Source organism: Carcharhinus amblyrhynchos, unplaced genomic scaffold, assembly GCF_965287045.1.
Source record: "Carcharhinus amblyrhynchos unplaced genomic scaffold, sCarAmb.v2.hapA scaffold_624, whole genome shotgun sequence".
Classification (NCBI taxonomy): Eukaryota; Metazoa; Chordata; class Chondrichthyes; order Carcharhiniformes; family Carcharhinidae; genus Carcharhinus; species Carcharhinus amblyrhynchos.
The window spans coordinates 80,001-97,761 of NW_027650364.1; the positions used below are offsets into that span (position 1 = coordinate 80,001).

The following is a 17,761-nucleotide window of genomic DNA, read 5'->3' on the forward strand; positions in this document are numbered from 1 at the left end:
TTGTTTTTGCTTCTGAAATAATGCTTCATTCTGTGTACCACATGGACCCGCTTCTCGTCAGGATGGGGCTAAAAAAAACCTATCTTTTTCAAGGATCTTGTAATAGAACATTTTACAATTCTTTTATCAGTTTCCAAAAACTAACTTCACAACATTGGCTATGGTGCCCTCCTCCCTCACGCACAGTGTCGCTCCCTTCCCCTGGGTCCCTGCCCCCGGGTCGCTGCATCTTAAATCATGTATGTCTGTCTGTGTGTGTGTCTCACTCTCTCACTCTCCCCTCTCCTCTGCTCTCTGTCTCTTCATTGCTCTCTGTGTCTCTCTCTCACTCTCTCTCCCCGCCCCCCCCCCCCCCTCTCTTTTTCCACTGCTCCCTCTCTCTTTCTCTCTCGGATGTCTGCATCTTAAATTGCGTCCCTGTCTCTCCGACTGCAGGAACACAAGGTGCTGCTGACAGGGACCCCACTGCAGAACACGGTAGAGGAGCTGTTCAGTTTGCTGAACTTCCTGGAGCCCACCCAGTTTCCCCTGGAATCTGCCTTCCTGCAGGAGTTTGGAGATCTGAAGACGGAGGAGCAGGTGGGTGAAGCTGGAAGCTGGAGGCTGGTGGAGCCGTCCAGTGCCGGCCTCTTTCTCTGTCTCGCTCTTCGCCATCTCCCCCCCGCCTCCCCCCATCCCCTCTCATCACTCACTTCTCTGGTCCCCACCTGACAGGTCCAGAAGCTCCAGGCCCTTCTCAAGCCCATGATGCTGCGACGGCTGAAGGAGGACGTGGAGAAGAACCTGGCGCCCAAGGAGGAGACCATCATCGAGGTGGAACTCACCAACATCCAGAAGAAATACTACCGCGCCATCCTGGAACGCAACTTCACCTTCCTGGCCAAAGGAGCCGGACAGGCTAACGTCCCGAACCTCCTCAACACCATGATGGAGCTTCGCAAGTGCTGTAACCATCCTTACCTCATCAGCGGTAAGTGACAGACCCGGCCTATGGGCCAAAGGACAGGGGAGGCTGGTCACCAGGGAGTGAGTTACAGACCGGAATCTAATCGAGGGGGTTCGGGGTGGTTTATATATAGAATAACAGATACCCGGGAGTGAGTTACAGACTGGAATCTAATCGAGGGGTTCGGGGTGGTTTATATACAGAATAACAGATACCCGGGAGTGAGTTACAGACTGGAATCTAATCGAGGGGTTCGGGGTGGTTTATATACAGAATAACAGATACCCGGGAGTGAGTTACAGACTGGAATCTAATCGAGGGGTTCGGGGTGGTTTATATACAGAATAACAGATACCCGGGAGTGAGTTACAGACTGGAATCTAATCGAGGGGTTCGGGGTGGTTTATATACAGAATAACAGATACCCGGGAGTGAGTTACAGACTGGAATCTAATCGAGGGGTTCGGGGGGGGTTTATATACAGAATAACAGATACCCGGGAGTGAGTTACAGACTGGAATCTAATCGAGGGGTTCGGGGTGGTTTATATACAGAACAACAGATACCCGGGAGTGAGTTACAGACTGGAATCTAATCGAGGGGTTCGGGGTGGTTTATATACAGAATAACAGATACCCGGGAGTGAGTTACAGACTGGAATCTAATCGAGGGGTTCGGGGTGGTTTATATATAGAATAACAGATACCCGGGAGTGAGTTACAGACTGGAATCTAATCGAGGGGTTCGGGGTGGTTTATATACAGAATAACAGATACCCGGGAGTGAGTTACAGACTGGAATCTAATCGAGGGGTTCGGGGTGGTTTATATATAGAATAACAGATACCCGGGAGTGAGTTACAGACTGGAATCTAATCGAGGGGTTCGGGGTGGTTTATATACAGAATAACAGATACCCGGGAGTGAGTTACAGACTGGAATCTAATCGAGGGGTTCAGGGTGGTTTATATATAGAATAACAGATACCCGGGAGTGAGTTACAGACTGGAATCTAATCGAGGGGTTCGGGTGGTTTATATATAGAATAACAGATACCCGGGAGTGAGTTACAGAGTGGAATCTAATCGAGGGGTTCGGGGTGGTTTATATACAGAATAACAGATACTCGGGAGTGAGTTACAGACTGGAATCTATCGAGGGGTTCAGGGTGTCTGTTTCTCGAGTGTTCTGTGTTGTTAATGATTGTGACCTTTGACTCACAGGGGCTGAGGAGAAGATTCTAGGCGAGTTTCGCGAGATTCATGACCCCGTTGCGCTGGATTTCCACCTGCAGGCCATGATCCAGTCAGCGGGGAAGCTCGTCCTTATCGACAAGCTCCTGCCCAAGCTCAAGTCCGGGGGCCACAAGGTGCTCATCTTCTCCCAGATGGTGCGCTGCCTGGACATCCTGGAGGATTACCTCATCCAGAAGAGGTGAGGTGTCACTGAGACAGCATCGACTGGAGTGGCAGGGGTCAGCGGGGGCTGGGACTGGGGGCTTTCGTGGCTGGAGGAGGTTACAGAGATAGGGAGGGGGTGTAGGGGGACTGGAGGAGGTTACAGAGATAGGGAGGGGGTATAGGGGGGCTGGAGGAGGTTACAGAGATAGGGAGGGGGTGTAGGGGGACTGGAGGAGGTTACAGAGATAGGGAGGGGGTGTAGGGGGGCTGGAGGAGGTTACAGAGATAGGGAGGGGGTGTAGGGGGGGCTGGAGGAGGTTACAGAGATAGGAGGGGGTGTAGGGGGGCTGGAGGAGGTTACAGAGATAGGGAGGGGGTGTAGGGGGGCTGGAGGAGGTTACAGAGATAGGGAGGGGGGTGTAGGGGGAGCGGGAGAGGGTTACAGAGATAGGGAGGGGGTGTAGGGGGAGCGGGAGGGGGTTACAGAGATAGGGAGGGGGTGTAGGGGCTGGAGGAGGTTACAGAGATAGGGAGGGGGTGTAGAGGGGCTGGAGGAGTTTAAAAACCAACTGTCTCTGTCATGGACTGGTTGCATGGATCTCGGAGCTTTGACTTACCGCTGTAGCAGCAGAAACAAAACCTTAGGTGTCCAGATCACCAACAACCTGTCCTGGTCCCCCCCCCCATGCCGACACTATAGTTAAGAAAGCCCCACCAACGCCTCTACTTTCTCAGAAGACTGAGGAAATTTGGCATGTCCGCTACGGCCTCTCCCCAACTTTTACAGATGCCCCATAGAAAGCATTCTTTCTGGTTGGATCACAGCTCGGTCTGGGATCCTGCTCTGCCCAAGACCGCAAGGAACTACAAAAGGGTGGTGAATGTAGCCCCCAATCCATCACACAAACCAGCCTCCCATCCATTGACTCTGTCTACACTTCCCGCTGCCTCGGGGAAAAGCAGCCGGGATAATTAAGGACCCCCCCCACACACACCCCCGGACATTCTCTCTTCCACCTTCTTCCGTCGGGGAAAAAGGTACAAAAGTCTGAGGTCCCGTACCGACCGACTCAAGAACAACTTCTTCCCTGCTGCTGTCAGACTTTTGAATGGACCTACCTCGCATTAAGCTGATCTTTCTCTACACCCTCGCTGTGACTGTAACACTACATTCTGCACCCTCTCCTTTCCTTCTCTAGGAACGGTATGCTTTGTACAGCGTACAAGAAACAATACTTTTCACTACATGTGACAGTAAATCAAACCAAACTTTATTCAGTGATAATAATGGGTGTTGATGAGAGAAGACTGGCCTTTGCAGCAGCTTATAAAAAGGCTGTCTAGTTTTCGGACATGGTTAATCTTGGATGGGCAGATCTGAGAGCATGTGTCTCCACTCTGTGCTGTTCGGATCTCCTCCCTGAAGAAGGGACTGGGATTGTCTTGGACGCAGTTGAGACAGGATTCATCCCGCTGAGTTTGGACATGGTGGGGACAGCAGAGTTTGAGGTGAGCTGAGCTTTACAGAGGGAGGGAATGCGGTGAAATAGTTGAGACTGGAGCTAGTCTGAGCTGTGCGTCGGGGACCTGGTACTCCACACTGTGTGCGGGGCGGGGTGGGGGGTGGAGACTGCCGTTGTGCCTCTGGCCCTCATCCTCTCCCTCTCCCCCCTCAGGTACCTGTACGAACGGATCGATGGGCGTGTGCGAGGGAACCTGAGGCAGGCAGCCATTGACCGTTTCAGCAAGCCAGAATCGGACCGCTTTGTCTTCCTGCTGTGTACACGGGCAGGTGGCCTCGGCATTAACCTGACTGCTGCTGACACCTGTATTATCTTCGACTCGGACTGGAACCCGCAGAACGACCTCCAGGTACTGGGGGGTGGTGAAGGTTACCCTTTGCCCGTCTCCTGCTCCGTGGTGGTACCTCTCTCCTCTCCTCTCCTCTCGCACGCAGTGCCTCTAATGTATTGCCGCTGACCTTGTGTTCCCTGTCTTTAGGCCCAGGCTCGGTGTCACAGAATCGGACAGAGTAAGGCAGTGAAGGTGTATCGTTTAATCACACGCAACTCGTACGAGAGGGAGATGTTTGACAAGGCCAGCCTGAAGCTGGGCCTCGACAAGGCAGTGTTACAGTCCATGAGTGGCCGAGAGAATAATGTCAATGGGGTAAGTAACCGTCCTAACCCTCTCCCTACAACACTCTCTATCTATTTAACTCCCTCCTTTTCACTGTAGGTTGATACATGTGACAATAATAAACCAAATCGGAAATCGCCTTGTCTTCCTGCTCCCACAGATCCAGCAGTTCTCCAAGAAGGAGATCGAGGATCTCCTGAGGAAGGGAGCTTACGGTGCCATCATGGATGAGGAAGACGAGGGCTCCAAGTTCTGTGAGGAGGATATCGACCAGATCCTTTCTCGAAGAACCACCACCATCACCATCGAGACGGAGGGCAAGGTTCGACGTTCGCCAAGGTGAGGGCCAGGAGTTGGCGACCGTTCCGTCCCCGGGGCCCGTCTGCTCTGTTGGTGTGGACCCAGGGCCCATTCGATTGCGGTTTGCTAACCCAGCTGAAACTCTTAACGCCCTCTCCCTCTGTCCCACCCAGGCTAGCTTTGTTGCCACTGGGAACAGGACGGATATCTCTCTGGATGATCCCAATTTCTGGCAGAAGTGGGCCAAGAAGGCGGATATCGACCTGGACATGATGAACAGGAGGGTGAGTGCCCGCGTGCGAGTGTCTGAGATCTATCGGTTATAAAGCTGAGGTTTAACCCCTCAGAACTGACACTGAAATCCCGAGAGGAATACCTCACCTTATAATCTGTAAAAGCGTCTGAGAAGTGGTGCGTTCTGCCCCTCAGCGACCCCGAGTGGTTGGATCAAAATGACTCCCCAACATTCTGTAAAATCAACACAATTTATTTATCTACCTAACTGTGAACAAATTAACTAAACTGTTCACAGACCGGGGGGGGTCGGTTCTAGAATAGGGTGGTCGGATGGGGACGTAGTTCTAGAATATGGGGGAGGTGTGCGCGCGCGGGGTTCTAGAATGGGGGGGGTGGGGGGGGGGGGCCGTTCCAGAATAGGGTGGCCAGAACGGGGGACGCGGTTCTAGAATAGGGTGGCCGGAACGAGGAAATGGTTCTAGAATAGGGTGGTCGGAACGGGGACATGGTTCTAGAATAGGGTGGTCGGAACGGGGACGCGGTTCTTCCCAGTTTACCAGGGCATCCCCTGTTCTGCAGCTTGTTTCCTGTCTGAATTATGCAACTTTTATTTGGTTTCCCGGCAGAATAACCTGGTGATCGACACCCCCCGGGTTCGCAAGCAGACTCGCCCCTTCAACACAACGAAGGACGATGATGTGGAATTCTCGGATATGGAGAGCGACAGCGATGAGCGGCCAAAGTCCCGGCGGTCCTACGATAGGCGGCACGGCTACGGGCGCACCGAGTGTTTTAGGGTGGAGAAGAACCTACTGGTTTACGGGTGGGCACGTGCAAATCATTCAGGAACACTGGGGCGCAGCCGGGAGAGGGGGGCGGGGTGGCTGTCTGTCAGAGCATCGGTGCTGAGGGAGCGCCGCACTGTGTGGGGAGGGTCGGTGCTGAGGGAGCGCCGCACTGTGTGGGGAGGGTCGGCGCTGAGGGAGCGCTGCACTGTGGGGAGGGTCGGTGCTGAGGGAGCGCCGCACTGTGTGGGGAGGGTCGGTGCTGAGGGAGCACCGCACTGTGTGGGGAGGGTCGGTGCTGAGGGAGCGCCGCACTGTGGGGAGGGTCAGTGCTGAGGGAGCGCCGCACTGTGGGGAGGGTCGGTGCTGAGGGAGCGCCGCACTGTGGGGAGGGTCGGTGCTGAGGGAGCGCCGCACTGTGGGGAGGGTCGGTGCTGAGGGAGCGCCGCACTGTGGGGAGGGTCGGTGCTGAGGGAGGGTCGGTGCTGAGGGAGCGCCGCACTGTGGGAGGGTCGGTGCTGAGGGAGCGCCGCACTGTGGGGAGGGTCGGTGCTGAGGGAGCGCCGCACTGTGGGGAGGGTCGGTGCTGAGGGAGCGCCACACTGTGGGGAGGGTCGGTGCTGAGGGAGCGCCGCACTGTGGGGAGGGTCGGTGCTGAGGGAGCGCCGCACTGTGGGGAGGGTCGGTGCTGAGGGAGCGCCGCACTGTGGGGAGGGTCGGTGCTGAGGGAGGGTCGGTGCTGAGGGAGCGCTGCACTGTGGAGGGGGTGGGTGGGCTGACCAATGGCAGATGGAGTTTAATTTAGATAAATGCGAGGTGATGCATTTTGGTCGATTGAACCAGGGCAGGACTTACTCAGTTAATGGTAGGGCGTTGGGGAGAGTTACAGAACAAAGAGATCTCGGGGTACAGGTTCATAGCTCCTTGAAAGTGGAGTCACAGGTGGACAGAGTGGTGAAGAAGGCATTCGGCATGCTTGGTTTCATCGGTCAGAACATTGAATACAGGAGTTGGGACGTCTTGTTGAAGTTGTACAAGACATTGGGAAGGCTACACTTGGAATACTGTGTACAGTTCTGGTCACCCTATTATAGAAAGGATATTATTAAACTAGAAAGAGTGCAGAAAGATTTACTAGGATGTTACCGGGACTAGATGGATTGAGTTATAAGGAGAGGCTGGATAGACTGGGACTTCTTTCTCTGGAGTGTAGGAGACTGAGGGGTGATCTTATAGAGGTCTATAAAATAATGAGGGACACAGATCAGCGAGATAGTCAATATCTTTTCCCCAAAGGTAGGAGAGTGTTTGGAACAAGCTGCCAGAGGTAGTAGTAGAGGTGTTACGTGGGTAGAAGGGGTATAGAGGGATATGGGACAAACGCGGGCAGTTGGGACGCGTTCAGGTCGTTAAATTAAACGGCAGCATGGAGAAGTTGGGCCGAAGGGCCTGTTTCCCTGCTGTAAACCTCTCTGACTCTGACCTTTTCTCCCTCTGACAGCTGGGGTCGCTGGAAGGACATCCTGGCCCACGGGCGCTTTAAGCGTCGGATGGCGGAGCGCGATGTGGAAGTGATTTGTCGCACCATCCTGGTGTACTGCCTGCTGCACTATCGGGGAGACGAGAAGATCAAAGGCTTTATCTGGGACCTGATTACCCCCACGGAGAACGGACAGACCAAGGAGCTGCAGAACCATTCGGGTACAAGCGGGAGGAGAGACTGCGCCAGGGAATCTCTCTCGCGCACTCTCTGTCTCTCTCACTCTTCGTATCCCTCGGTTAGACCCACACTGGGAGCACTATGCACAGTTCCGGTCTCCGTATCCCTCAGTTAGAGACCCACACTGGGAGCACCGTGCACAGTTCCGGTCTCTGTATCCCCTCGGTTAGACCCACACTAGGAGCACCGTGCACAGTTCCAGTCTCCCTATCCCCTCGGTTAGACCCACACTGGGAGCACCGTGCACAGTTCCAGTCTCCGTATCCCCTCGGTTAGACCCACACTGGGAGCACCGTGCACAGTTCCGGTCTCCGTATCCCCTGGGTTAGACCCACACTGGGAGCACCGTGCACAGTTCACATCCCCATATTTTAAATAGAGGGTGTATTGTCACTGGAAGGTTCAGGAAGCAGCAGCAGAACACACAGGTTAATGATATCAGGAAAGATTCATCAGTCTGGAGTCTTTTCTCAGACAGGAAACCTGCGGAGTGAGGTTTACTCAGATGATGAAGGAATTGACTTGGGCCATGAAATGGAGGTAGAAAGTGGCGTTATTAATCTGAGGCAGTCACTAATAAATCCAGGCAGGGAATTACATAGAGAGTGTGTAAAACCATGGAACAGCGCATTGACTGGAGCCTGTACCATGAGGGTTGGGTCAGTGTAGGAGCTCCGGTTCCTGCCTTGTGTCCATTTAGGGTTGGGAGCTCCTATTACCCCCCTGTGTGTGCCAGTGATGAGTTGCCATGCTAATACCGATGCACCAGACTGTGTCCTGTGACCCAGCCCTGGGGTGCACGTGAGTTAATCTCACCTTCTCGACACACTGTGTGGAGACTGAGGCACAACACCGGGGGACGGCAGGTCACCGGGGCGAGAGTCATTGCCGTGCGGGGTCACTCAGCGACCTTTCACCATCAGGGCCTGAAGGTTAGACCCCTGAGAGAGAGGGGGGGAGATTGAGAGATACCGTTCAGTGTACAGATATCTCCCTGAGAGAGAGAGAGGGGGCACTGAGAGACACCAGTCAGTGTACAGATATCTTCCTGAGAGAGAGAGAGAGGGGACTGAGAGACACCAGTCAGTGTACAGATATCACCCTGAGAGAGAGGGGACTGAGAGACACCCGTCAGTGTACAGATATCTCCCTGAGAGGGGGGACTGAGAGACACCAGTCAGTGTACAGATATCTCCCTGAGAGAGAGAGAGGGGGGACTGAGAGACACCAGTCAGTGTACAGGTATCTCCCTGAGAGAGAGAGAGGGGGGACTGAGAGACACCAGTCAGTGTACAGATATCTCCCTGAGAGAGAGAAGCTGTAGCCCCCCTCGGAACGGGGAAGCTGGTGTTTTAAACCATCGGGGGTGGAGGGGATAGTGATGGAGATTCAGGATAAAGACGGGACAGGTGAGTTGGGTGTGCTGGGGCAGTGAGGATTTGTGTGCGCAGTAAGCGGTCTGGTTGTTGGGATTCGATGCTGTGGATATGGACAGGTGTGTGTGGCTGGAGAAGACACGGGATGGAGGGGGGGGTCGGTGTGGGGTTGGCTGTGTGATGAGCGAGGCACTGAGCCGATCTCTCTCTCTCTGCGCTCCCAGGGCTGTCTGCTCCCGTCCCCCGGGGCCGCAAAGGCAAGAAGATTAAGAACCAGAGCAGCTCCTTCGATGTTCAGAAGGCCGTGTGGATCCGCAAGTGTAACCCAGACATCCTGCTTCATGATGACAGCTACAAGAAACACCTCAAACACCACTGCAACAAGTAGGCAGCGGGGCGGGGAGGGGAGTGAACAGGCTGGGGGGAGGGGGAGAGGCTGGGGGGTGGGGGGGTGGGGTGAACAGGCTGGGAGGAGGGGTGGGGGGAGAGGCTGGATGGAGATGGGGAGGGGTGATTGCAGAGGCTGGGGGAGAAAGAGAGGGAGAGGGACAGGTTGGGGAGAGGGAGGGAGAGGCGGAGGCTGTGGGGGAGAGAGAGGGGGAGAGGCGGAGGCTGGGGTGGGGGAGAGAGGGGGAGAGGCGGAGGCTGGGGTGGGGGAGAGAGGGGGAGAGGCGGAGGCTGGGGTGGGGGAGAGAGGGGGAGAGGCGGAGGCTGGGGTGGGGGAGAGAGGGGGAGAGGCGGAGGCTGGGGTGGGGGAGAGAGGGGGAGAGGCGGAGGCTGGGGGGGATAGAGAGAGGGAGAGGGACAGGTTGGGGAGAGGGAGGGAGAGGCGGAGGCTGTGGAGGAGAGAGAGGGGGAGAGGCGGAGGCTGGGGTGGGGGAGAGAGGGGGAGAGGCGGAGGCTGGGGTGGGGGAGAGGGGGAGAGGCGGAGGCTGGGTGGGGGAGAGAGGGGGAGAGGCGGAGGCTGGGGGGGATAGAGAGAGGGAGAGGGACAGGTTGGGGAGAGGGAGGGAGAGGCGGAGGCTGGGGGGGATAGAGAGAGGGAGAGGGACAGGTTGGGGAGAGGGAGGGAGAGGCGGAGGCTGTGGAGGAGAGAGAGGGGGAGAGGCGGAGGCTGGGGTGGGGGAGAGAGGGGGAGAGGCGGAGGCTGGGGTGGGGGAGAGAGGGGGAGAGGCGGAGGCTGGGGTGGGGGAGAGAGGGGGAGAGGCGGAGGCTGGGGGGGATAGAGAGAGGGAGAGGCACGGGGGTTGGGGGTGGGGGGTGAGAGGTACGGGACACGAGCCCCCCATTCTGTAATCTGATTTTCCCTGTGTTCCTATGAAGTGTTGCGGGGGGGGCGGATTCACTGGGAATAAAGACAGCGAGGGGTTTGACGGAGGTGGTGAGGGGTTTAAATACTGTGACGTGACACTCCTTGTTTCTGTGTGTGTGTGTATGTTCTCTCCCTGATTTGCCCAGGGTTCTGCTCCGAGTTCGAATGCTGTACTACCTGAAGCAGGAAGTGATTGGTGACCAGGCGGACCGTGTCCTGGATGGAGTGGACACCAAGTAGGTCTCCATGTATTCTCCCCCGTCCCTTCCACTGCCCCCTTCTCCCCCATCCCTTCCACTGCCCCCGTCTCCCCCGTCCCTTGCACTGCCCACTCTTCTCCTAGTTGGGTGGATTAGTAAATTTGCTGATGACACCAAAGTTGGAGGTGTGGTAGATTGTGAGGAAGGGTGTCATAGTCTGCAGGGAGACTTAGATAGGTTGCAGAGCTGGGCCGAGAGGTGGCGGATGGAATTTAATGCGGAGAAGTGTGAGGTAATTCACTTTGGTAGGAGCAACAGATGTGTCGAGTATAGGGCTAACGGGAGGACTTTGAATAGTGTGGATGAACAGAGGGATCTAGGTGTGTGTGTACATAGATCCCTGAAAGTTGGGAATCAAGTAGATAAGGTTGTCAAGAAGGCGTACGGTGTCTTGGCGTTTATTGGTAGGGGGATTGAATTTAGGAGTCGCAGTGTAATGTTGCAACTGTACACTACTCTAGTGCGGCCGCACTTGGAGTACTGTGTGCAGTTCTGGTCCCCGCATTACAAGAAGGATGTGGAGGCGTTGGAGAGGGTGCAGAGGAGGTTTACTAGGATGTTGCCTGGTATGGTGGGGAGGTCCTATGAGGAGAGACTGAGGGATCTAGGGTTGTTTTCGTTGGGAAGAAGGCGGCTAAGAGGGGATCTTATTGAAACATATAAGATGATTAGGGGTTTAGATAGGGTGGATAGTGATAGCCTTTTTCCTCGGATGGAGAAAGCTAGCACGAGGGGGGCATGACTTTAAATTAAGGGGGGGTAGCTACAGGACGGATGTCAGGGGTAGGTTCTTTACCCAGCGGGTGGTGAGGGATTGGAATGCCCTGCCTGCTGCAGTTGTAGATGCGTCTAGTTTGGGGGCGTTTAAGAGATCTCTGGATAGGTTTATGGACGAAAAGGGATTGGTATAGGCTAGTGGGTCATTGTTTTTGTAACTGGTCGGCGCAACATCGTGGGCCGAAGGGCCTGTTCTGCGCTGTAATGTTCTATGTTCTATGTTCTATGTTCCTCCTCCTCCCCCCCCCCCGCCCCAACTCAACACACTCCCGCAGTGATATTCGCCCTGATTCTCCCTCTGTCTCCCTCAGTGATATTGACGTCTGGATCCCAGAGGTTGACACAATGGAGGTCCCTGCTGACTGGTGGGATGAAGAAGCTGATAAGTCGCTGCTGATAGGAGTGTTCAAACACGGTGAGTGACTGCAGCCCCCAGCCCCACCCACACATCCCCTTAACCTTGGCGCACCCCCTTCATGTCTCCTCTCTCTCTCTCCCTCTCTCTCTGTCTCTCCCTCCGTTATTGCGGGGTTGCGTTTGTGAAATTGATCTTGATCACTGGGCCAGTGCGCTGACGAATGCATCCAAAAAGAGGGCTGCAGGGAAAAGCCTGGGAACTACAGGCCGGTGAGCCTCGCGTCTGTAGTAGCTAAGTTGTTGGAAGGTATTTTGAGAGCCAGGATCTACAGGCATTTCGAGACGCAGGGACTGATCAGGGACAGTCAGCATGGCTTTGTGAGTGGAAAATCATATCTCTCAAATTTAATTGAGTTTTTGAAGGGGTAACCAAGAAGGTAGATGGGGGCAGTGCTGTTGATGTTGTCTACATGGACTTTAGCAAGGCCTTTGACAAGGCACCACATGGTAGGTCGTTGGATAAGGTTAAATCTCACGGGATCCAGGGTGAGGTAGCCAAATGGATACTAAATTGGCTTGGTCATAGAGGATTACAGCATGGAAATGATCTCTTTGGCCCAACTTGTCCATGCCAACCTCTTTTTAAAAATCCCCAAGCTAATCCCAATTGCCTGCATTTGGCCCATGCACCGATTGTACCAATGTAATTGTCTAAACCCTTTTCAAGAGACAAAATTGTACCCGTCTCCGCTACTACCTCTGGCAGCTCGTTCCAGATACTCACCACCCTCTGTGAAAAAAATTGTCCCTTTGGACACTTTTGTATCTCTCCCCTCTCACCTTAAACCTGTGCCCTCTAGTTTTAGACTCCCCTACCTTTGGGAAAAGATATTGACTATCTAGCTGATCTTGATAGTGGTTGTAGAGGGTTGTCTTTCAAACTGAAGGCCTGTGACCAGCCTCAGGGATCAGTGCTGGGCCCACTGTTATTTGTCATTTATATTAATGATTTGGATGAGAATATAGGGGACATGGTTAGTAAGTTTACAGATGACACCAAGATTGGTGGCATAGTGGACAGTGAAGAAAGTTATCTCCAATTGCAATGGGATCTTGATCAATTGGGCCAGTGGGCTGACGAATGGCAGATGGAGTTTAATTTAGATAAATGTTAAGAAAGCCCCACCAACGCCTCTACTTTCTCAGATGACTAAGGAAATTTGGCATGTCCGCTACAACTCTCACCAACTTTTACAGATGCCCCATAGAAAGCATTCTTTCTGGTTGGATCACAGCTCGGTCTGGGATCCTGCTCTGCCCAAGACCGCAAGGAACTACAAAAGGGTGGTGAATGTAGCCCCCAATCCATCACACAAACCAGCCTCCCATCCATTGACTCTGTCTACACTTCCCGCTGCCTCGGGGAAAAGCAGCCGGGATAATTAAGGACCCCCACCCCCACGCACCCCGGACATTCTCTCTTCCACCTTCTTCCGTTGGGGAAAATGATACAAAAGTCTGAGGTCCCGTACCGACCGACTCAAGAACAGCTTCTTCCCTGCTGCTGTCAGACTTTTGAATGGACCTACCTCGCATTAAGCTGATCTTTCTCTACACCCTCGCTGTGACTGTAACACTACATTCTGCACCCTCTCCTTTCCTTCTCTATGAACGGTATGCTTTGTCTGTATAGTGTGCAAGAAACAATACTTTTCACTGTGTTAATACACGTGACAATAATAAATCAAATCAGAGATGGCCCATTTGGTGACACTGTTTTATCTGTGTTGACGGCATTGTGTGACAGGCTATGAGAAGTATAACACCATGCGTGCAGACCCTGCGCTCTGCTTCCTGGAACAGGTGGGACGGCCAGACGAGAAAGCAATTGCAGCAGAACAGAGGGGGACTGACAATTTCGGAGACATCGGAGACGGGTAGGCAAATGTCTGTCCCTCGCTGACCGTTAACCCGTTCGATCAGAGTCTGATTCCCCTCCTTGCTGACCGTTAACCCCATCGATCAGAGTCTGGGTTCCCCCCCCTCGCTGACCGTTAACCCCATCGATCAGAGTCTGATTTCCCTCCCCTCGCTGACCGTTAACCCCATCGATCAGAGTCTGGGTTCCCCCCCTCGCTGACCGTTAACCCATCGATCAGAGTCTGATTTCCCTCCCCCTCGCTGACCGTTAACCCATCGATCAGAGTCCGAATCCTCTCCTCGCTGACCGTTAACCCCATCGATCAGAGTCTGATTCCCCCCTCGCTGACCGTTAACCCCATCGATCAGAGTCCGATTCCCCCTCGCTGACCGTTAACCCCATCGATCAGAGTCCGATTCCCCCCCTCGCTGACCGTTAACCCATCGATCAGAGTCTGATTCCCCTCCTCGCTGACCGTTAACCCCATCGATCAGAGTCCGAATCCTCTCCTCGCTGACCGTTAACCCCATCGATCAGAGTCTGGGTTTCCCCCCTCGCTGACCGTTAACCCCATCGATCAGAGTCCGATTCCCCCCCTCGCTGACCGTTAACCCATCGATCAGAGTCTGGGTTTCCCCCCCTCGCTGACCGTTAACCCCATCGATCAGAGTCCGATTCCCTCCCTCGCTGACCGTTAACCCCATCGATCAGAGTCTGATTCCCCCCCCTCGCTGACCGTTAACCCATCGATCAGAGTCTGATTCCCCTCCTCGCTGACCGTTAACCCATCGATCAGAGTCCGAATCCTCTCCTCGCTGACCGTTAACCCATCGATCAGAGTCTGGGTTTCCCCCCTCGCTGACCGTTAACCCCATCGATCAGAGTCCGATTCCCCTCCTCGCTGACCGTTAACCCCATCGATCAGAGTCTGGGTTTCCCCCCCTCGCTGACCGTTAACCCCATCGATCAGAGTCCGATTCCCTCCCTCGCTGACCGTTAACCCCATCGATCAGAGTCTGATTCCCCCCTCGCTGACCGTTAACCCCATCGATCAGAGTCCGATTCCCTCCCTCGCTGACCGTTAAACCCATCGATCAGAGTCTGATTTCCCTCCCCCTCGCTGACCGTTAACCCCATCGATCAGAGTCTGATTTCCCCCCCTCGCTGACCGTTAACCCATCGATCAGAGTCTGATTTCCCTCCCCCTCGCTGACCGTTAACCCCATCGATCAGAGTCCGAATCCTCTCCTCGCTGACCGTTAACCCCATCGATCAGAGTCTGATTCCCCCCTCGCTGACCGTTAACCCCATCGATCAGAGTCCGATTCCCCCCTCGCTGACCGTTAACCCCATCGATCAGAGTCTGGGTTCCCCCCCCTCGCTGACCGTTAACCCCATCGATCAGAGTCCGATTCCCCTCCTCGCTGACCGTTAACCCCATCGATCAGAGTCTGATTTCCCCCCTCGCTGACCGTTAACCCATCGATCAGAGTCCGATTCCCCCCCCTCGCTGACCGTTAACCCATCGATCAGAGTCTGATTCCCCCCCTCGCTGACCGTTAACCCCATCGATCAGAGTCTGGGTTTCCCCCCTCGCTGACCGTTAAACCCATCGATCAGAGTCCGATTCCCCCCTCGCTGACCGTTAACCCCACCGATCAGAGTCTGATTTCCCCCCTCGCTGACCGTTAACCCCATCGATCAGAGTCCGATTCCCTCCCTCGCTGACCGTTAACCCCATCGATCAGAGTCCGATTCCCCCCCTCGCTGACCGTTACCCATCGATCAGAGTCTGATTCCCCTCCTCGCTGACCGTTAACCCCATCGATCAGAGTCTGATTCCTCCCTCGCTGACCGTTAACCCCATCGATCAGAGTCTGACTCCCCCCCTCGCTGACCATTAACCCCATCGATCAGAGTCTGATTCCCCCCCTCGCTGACCATTAACCCATCGATCAGAGTCTGATTTCCCCCCTCGCTGACCGTTAACCCCATCGATCAGAGTCCGATTCCCTCCCTCGCTGACCATTAACCCATTGATCAGAGTCTGGGTTCCCCCCTCGCTGACCGTTAACCCATCGATCAGAGTCTGATTCCCCTCCTCGCTGACCGTTAACCCCATCGATCAGAGTCTGATTCCTCCCTCGCTGACCGTTAACCCCATCAATCAGAGTCTGATTCCTCCCTCGCTGACCGTTAACCCCATCGATCAGAGTCTGATATCCACCCCTCGCTGACCATTAACCCCATCGATCAGAGTCTGATTCCCCTCCTCGCTGACCGTTAACCCCATCGATCAGAGTCCGATTCCCCCCCTCGCTGACCATTAACCCATCGATCAGAGTCTGGGTTTCCCCCCCTCGCTGACCGTTAACCCCATCGATCAGAGTCCGATTCCCCCCCTCGCTGACCGTTAACCCCATCGATCAGAGTCTGGGTTTCCCCCCTCGCTTTAAGTCTGTCAGTCAGAGTCCGGCTGGACAGCTCATTAAACCACCACAGAAAGCCCTGTCCCAAGGCCACGTCTCCTCCCCGCACCCCACACGTTAGGTGTCTGTACAGGTAGCCACTTGGACCATGATTTAATCGGGTGTTCTCCCTTCCAGTGGAGATTTCGAAAGAGATATGGAGGACCCAGAGTACAAACCAATCATCCTGGGCAGAGAACAACGTGATGAAGACGTGAGTGCTTTTATTCCAAAGGCTACCAGGACCTGGGGTTCGAGCATTACTGGGGCTGATGTGGGAGATGGTTCACTGAGGAAGAGGATGGAGACTGCAGTCAGTGTACAGATATCTCCCTGAGAGAGGGGACTGAGAGACACCAGTCAGTGTACAGATATCTCCCTGAGAGAGAGAGAGAGGGGACTGAGAGACACCAGTCAGGGTACAGATATCTCCCTGAGAGAGAGAGAGGGGGGACTGAGAGACACCAGTCAGTGTACAGATATTTCCCTGAGAGAGAGAGAGGGGACTGAGAGACACCAGTCAGTGTACAGATATCTCCCTGAGAGAGAGAGAGAGGACTGAGAGACACCAGTCAGTGTACAGATATCTCCCTGAGAGAGAGAGAGAGAGAGGTGATTGAGAGACAGGATGGGGCCAGTATAAGGGCTCCAGTTCCTTGTGTCCATTTAGGGTTGGGAGCTCCTGTTACCCCCTGTGTGTGCCAGTGATGAGTTGCCATGCTAATACCGATGCACCAGACTGTGTCCTGTGACCCAGCCCTGGGTGCATGTGAGTTAATCCCACCTTCTCGACACGCTGTGTGGAGACTGAGGCACAACACCGGGGGACAGCAGGTCACCGGGGTGAGAGTCATTGCCGTGCGGGGTCACTCAGCGACCTTTCACCATCAGGGCCTGAAGGTCAGATGCAGATTGCGATCGGGCCGAGCAGTCTCAGCGCCCCTGGTTCGGCTCGGACAGGAGTGGTTCTTGCTTTCTGTGTTCAGTTAATATATTTACTTTGTGTTCAGGGAGATGTGATGGCGCTGGATGAGGACATCTCTGTGGATGGTGATGATGCTGAGATGCGGAAAGAAGTCTTGATGGGTGAGTCTCCACAGTGTTCACTGTCTCCCTTACCTCCCCACTGCCCTGTGTCAATCCCCAAACTAATCCCACTGCCCTCCGCTCTCTCTCCCCATAGCCCTGTATCAATCCCCAAACTAATCCCACTGCCCCGCTCTCTCCCCATAGCCCTGTATCAATCCCCAAACTAATCCCACTGCCCCGCTCTCTCCCCGTATCCCTGTATCAATCCTGAACTAATCCCACTGCCCCGCTCTCTCCATAGCCCTGTAACAATCCCCAAACTAATCCCACTGCCCCGCTCTCTCTCCATAGCCCTGTAACAATCCCCAAACTAATCCCACTGCCCCGCTCTCTCCCCATGGCCCTGTATCAATTCCCAAACTAATCCCACTGCCCCGCTCTCTCCGTAGCCCTGTATCAATCCCCAACCTAATCCCACTAATCCCATTATCCCCTTTCCCTCCCCATAGCCCTGTATCAATCCCCAAACTAATCCCACTGCCCCCCCGCTCTCTCTCCCCATAGCCCTGTATCAATCCCCAAACTAATCCCACTGCCCTCCGCTCTCTCTCCCCATAGCCCTGTATCAATCCCCAAACTAATCCCACTGCCCCGCTCTCTCCATCGCCCTGTATCAATCCCCAACCTAATCCCACTAATCCCATTATCCCCTTTCCCTCCCCATAGCCCTGTATC

General features: G+C 54.6%; 1 protein-coding gene and 2 non-coding genes across 3 annotated transcripts in view; all 3 read left to right on the forward strand.

Annotated features, from left to right (window-relative positions):
• Positions 1-17,083, forward strand: part of LOC145339710 (ATP-dependent chromatin remodeler CHD8-like) — a gene marked incomplete at its 3' end in the record, with an annotated part of 72,508 nt that extends 55,425 nt beyond the window's left edge. The window contains 16 exon segments of the mRNA XM_080184231.1: positions 436-579; positions 715-970; positions 2,169-2,379; positions 4,022-4,217; positions 4,347-4,514; positions 4,645-4,801; positions 4,804-4,823; positions 4,958-5,068; positions 5,648-5,844; positions 7,308-7,507; positions 9,127-9,286; positions 10,361-10,450; positions 11,563-11,666; positions 13,416-13,545; positions 16,136-16,211; positions 17,008-17,083. Coding sequence (XP_080040357.1) covers positions 436-579; positions 715-970; positions 2,169-2,379; positions 4,022-4,217; positions 4,347-4,514; positions 4,645-4,801; positions 4,804-4,823; positions 4,958-5,068; positions 5,648-5,844; positions 7,308-7,507; positions 9,127-9,286; positions 10,361-10,450; positions 11,563-11,666; positions 13,416-13,545; positions 16,136-16,211; positions 17,008-17,083 — 2,296 coding nt within the window.
• On the forward strand, positions 8,257-8,374 carry LOC145339712 (small nucleolar RNA U6-53/MBII-28). The gene has a single exon (XR_013886057.1). It is a non-coding gene; the product is annotated as a small nucleolar RNA U6-53/MBII-28 (small nucleolar RNA).
• On the forward strand, positions 16,697-16,813 carry LOC145339711 (small nucleolar RNA U6-53/MBII-28). The gene has a single exon (XR_013886056.1). It is a non-coding gene; the product is annotated as a small nucleolar RNA U6-53/MBII-28 (small nucleolar RNA).
• Positions 17,084-17,761: the final 678 nt, after the last annotated feature.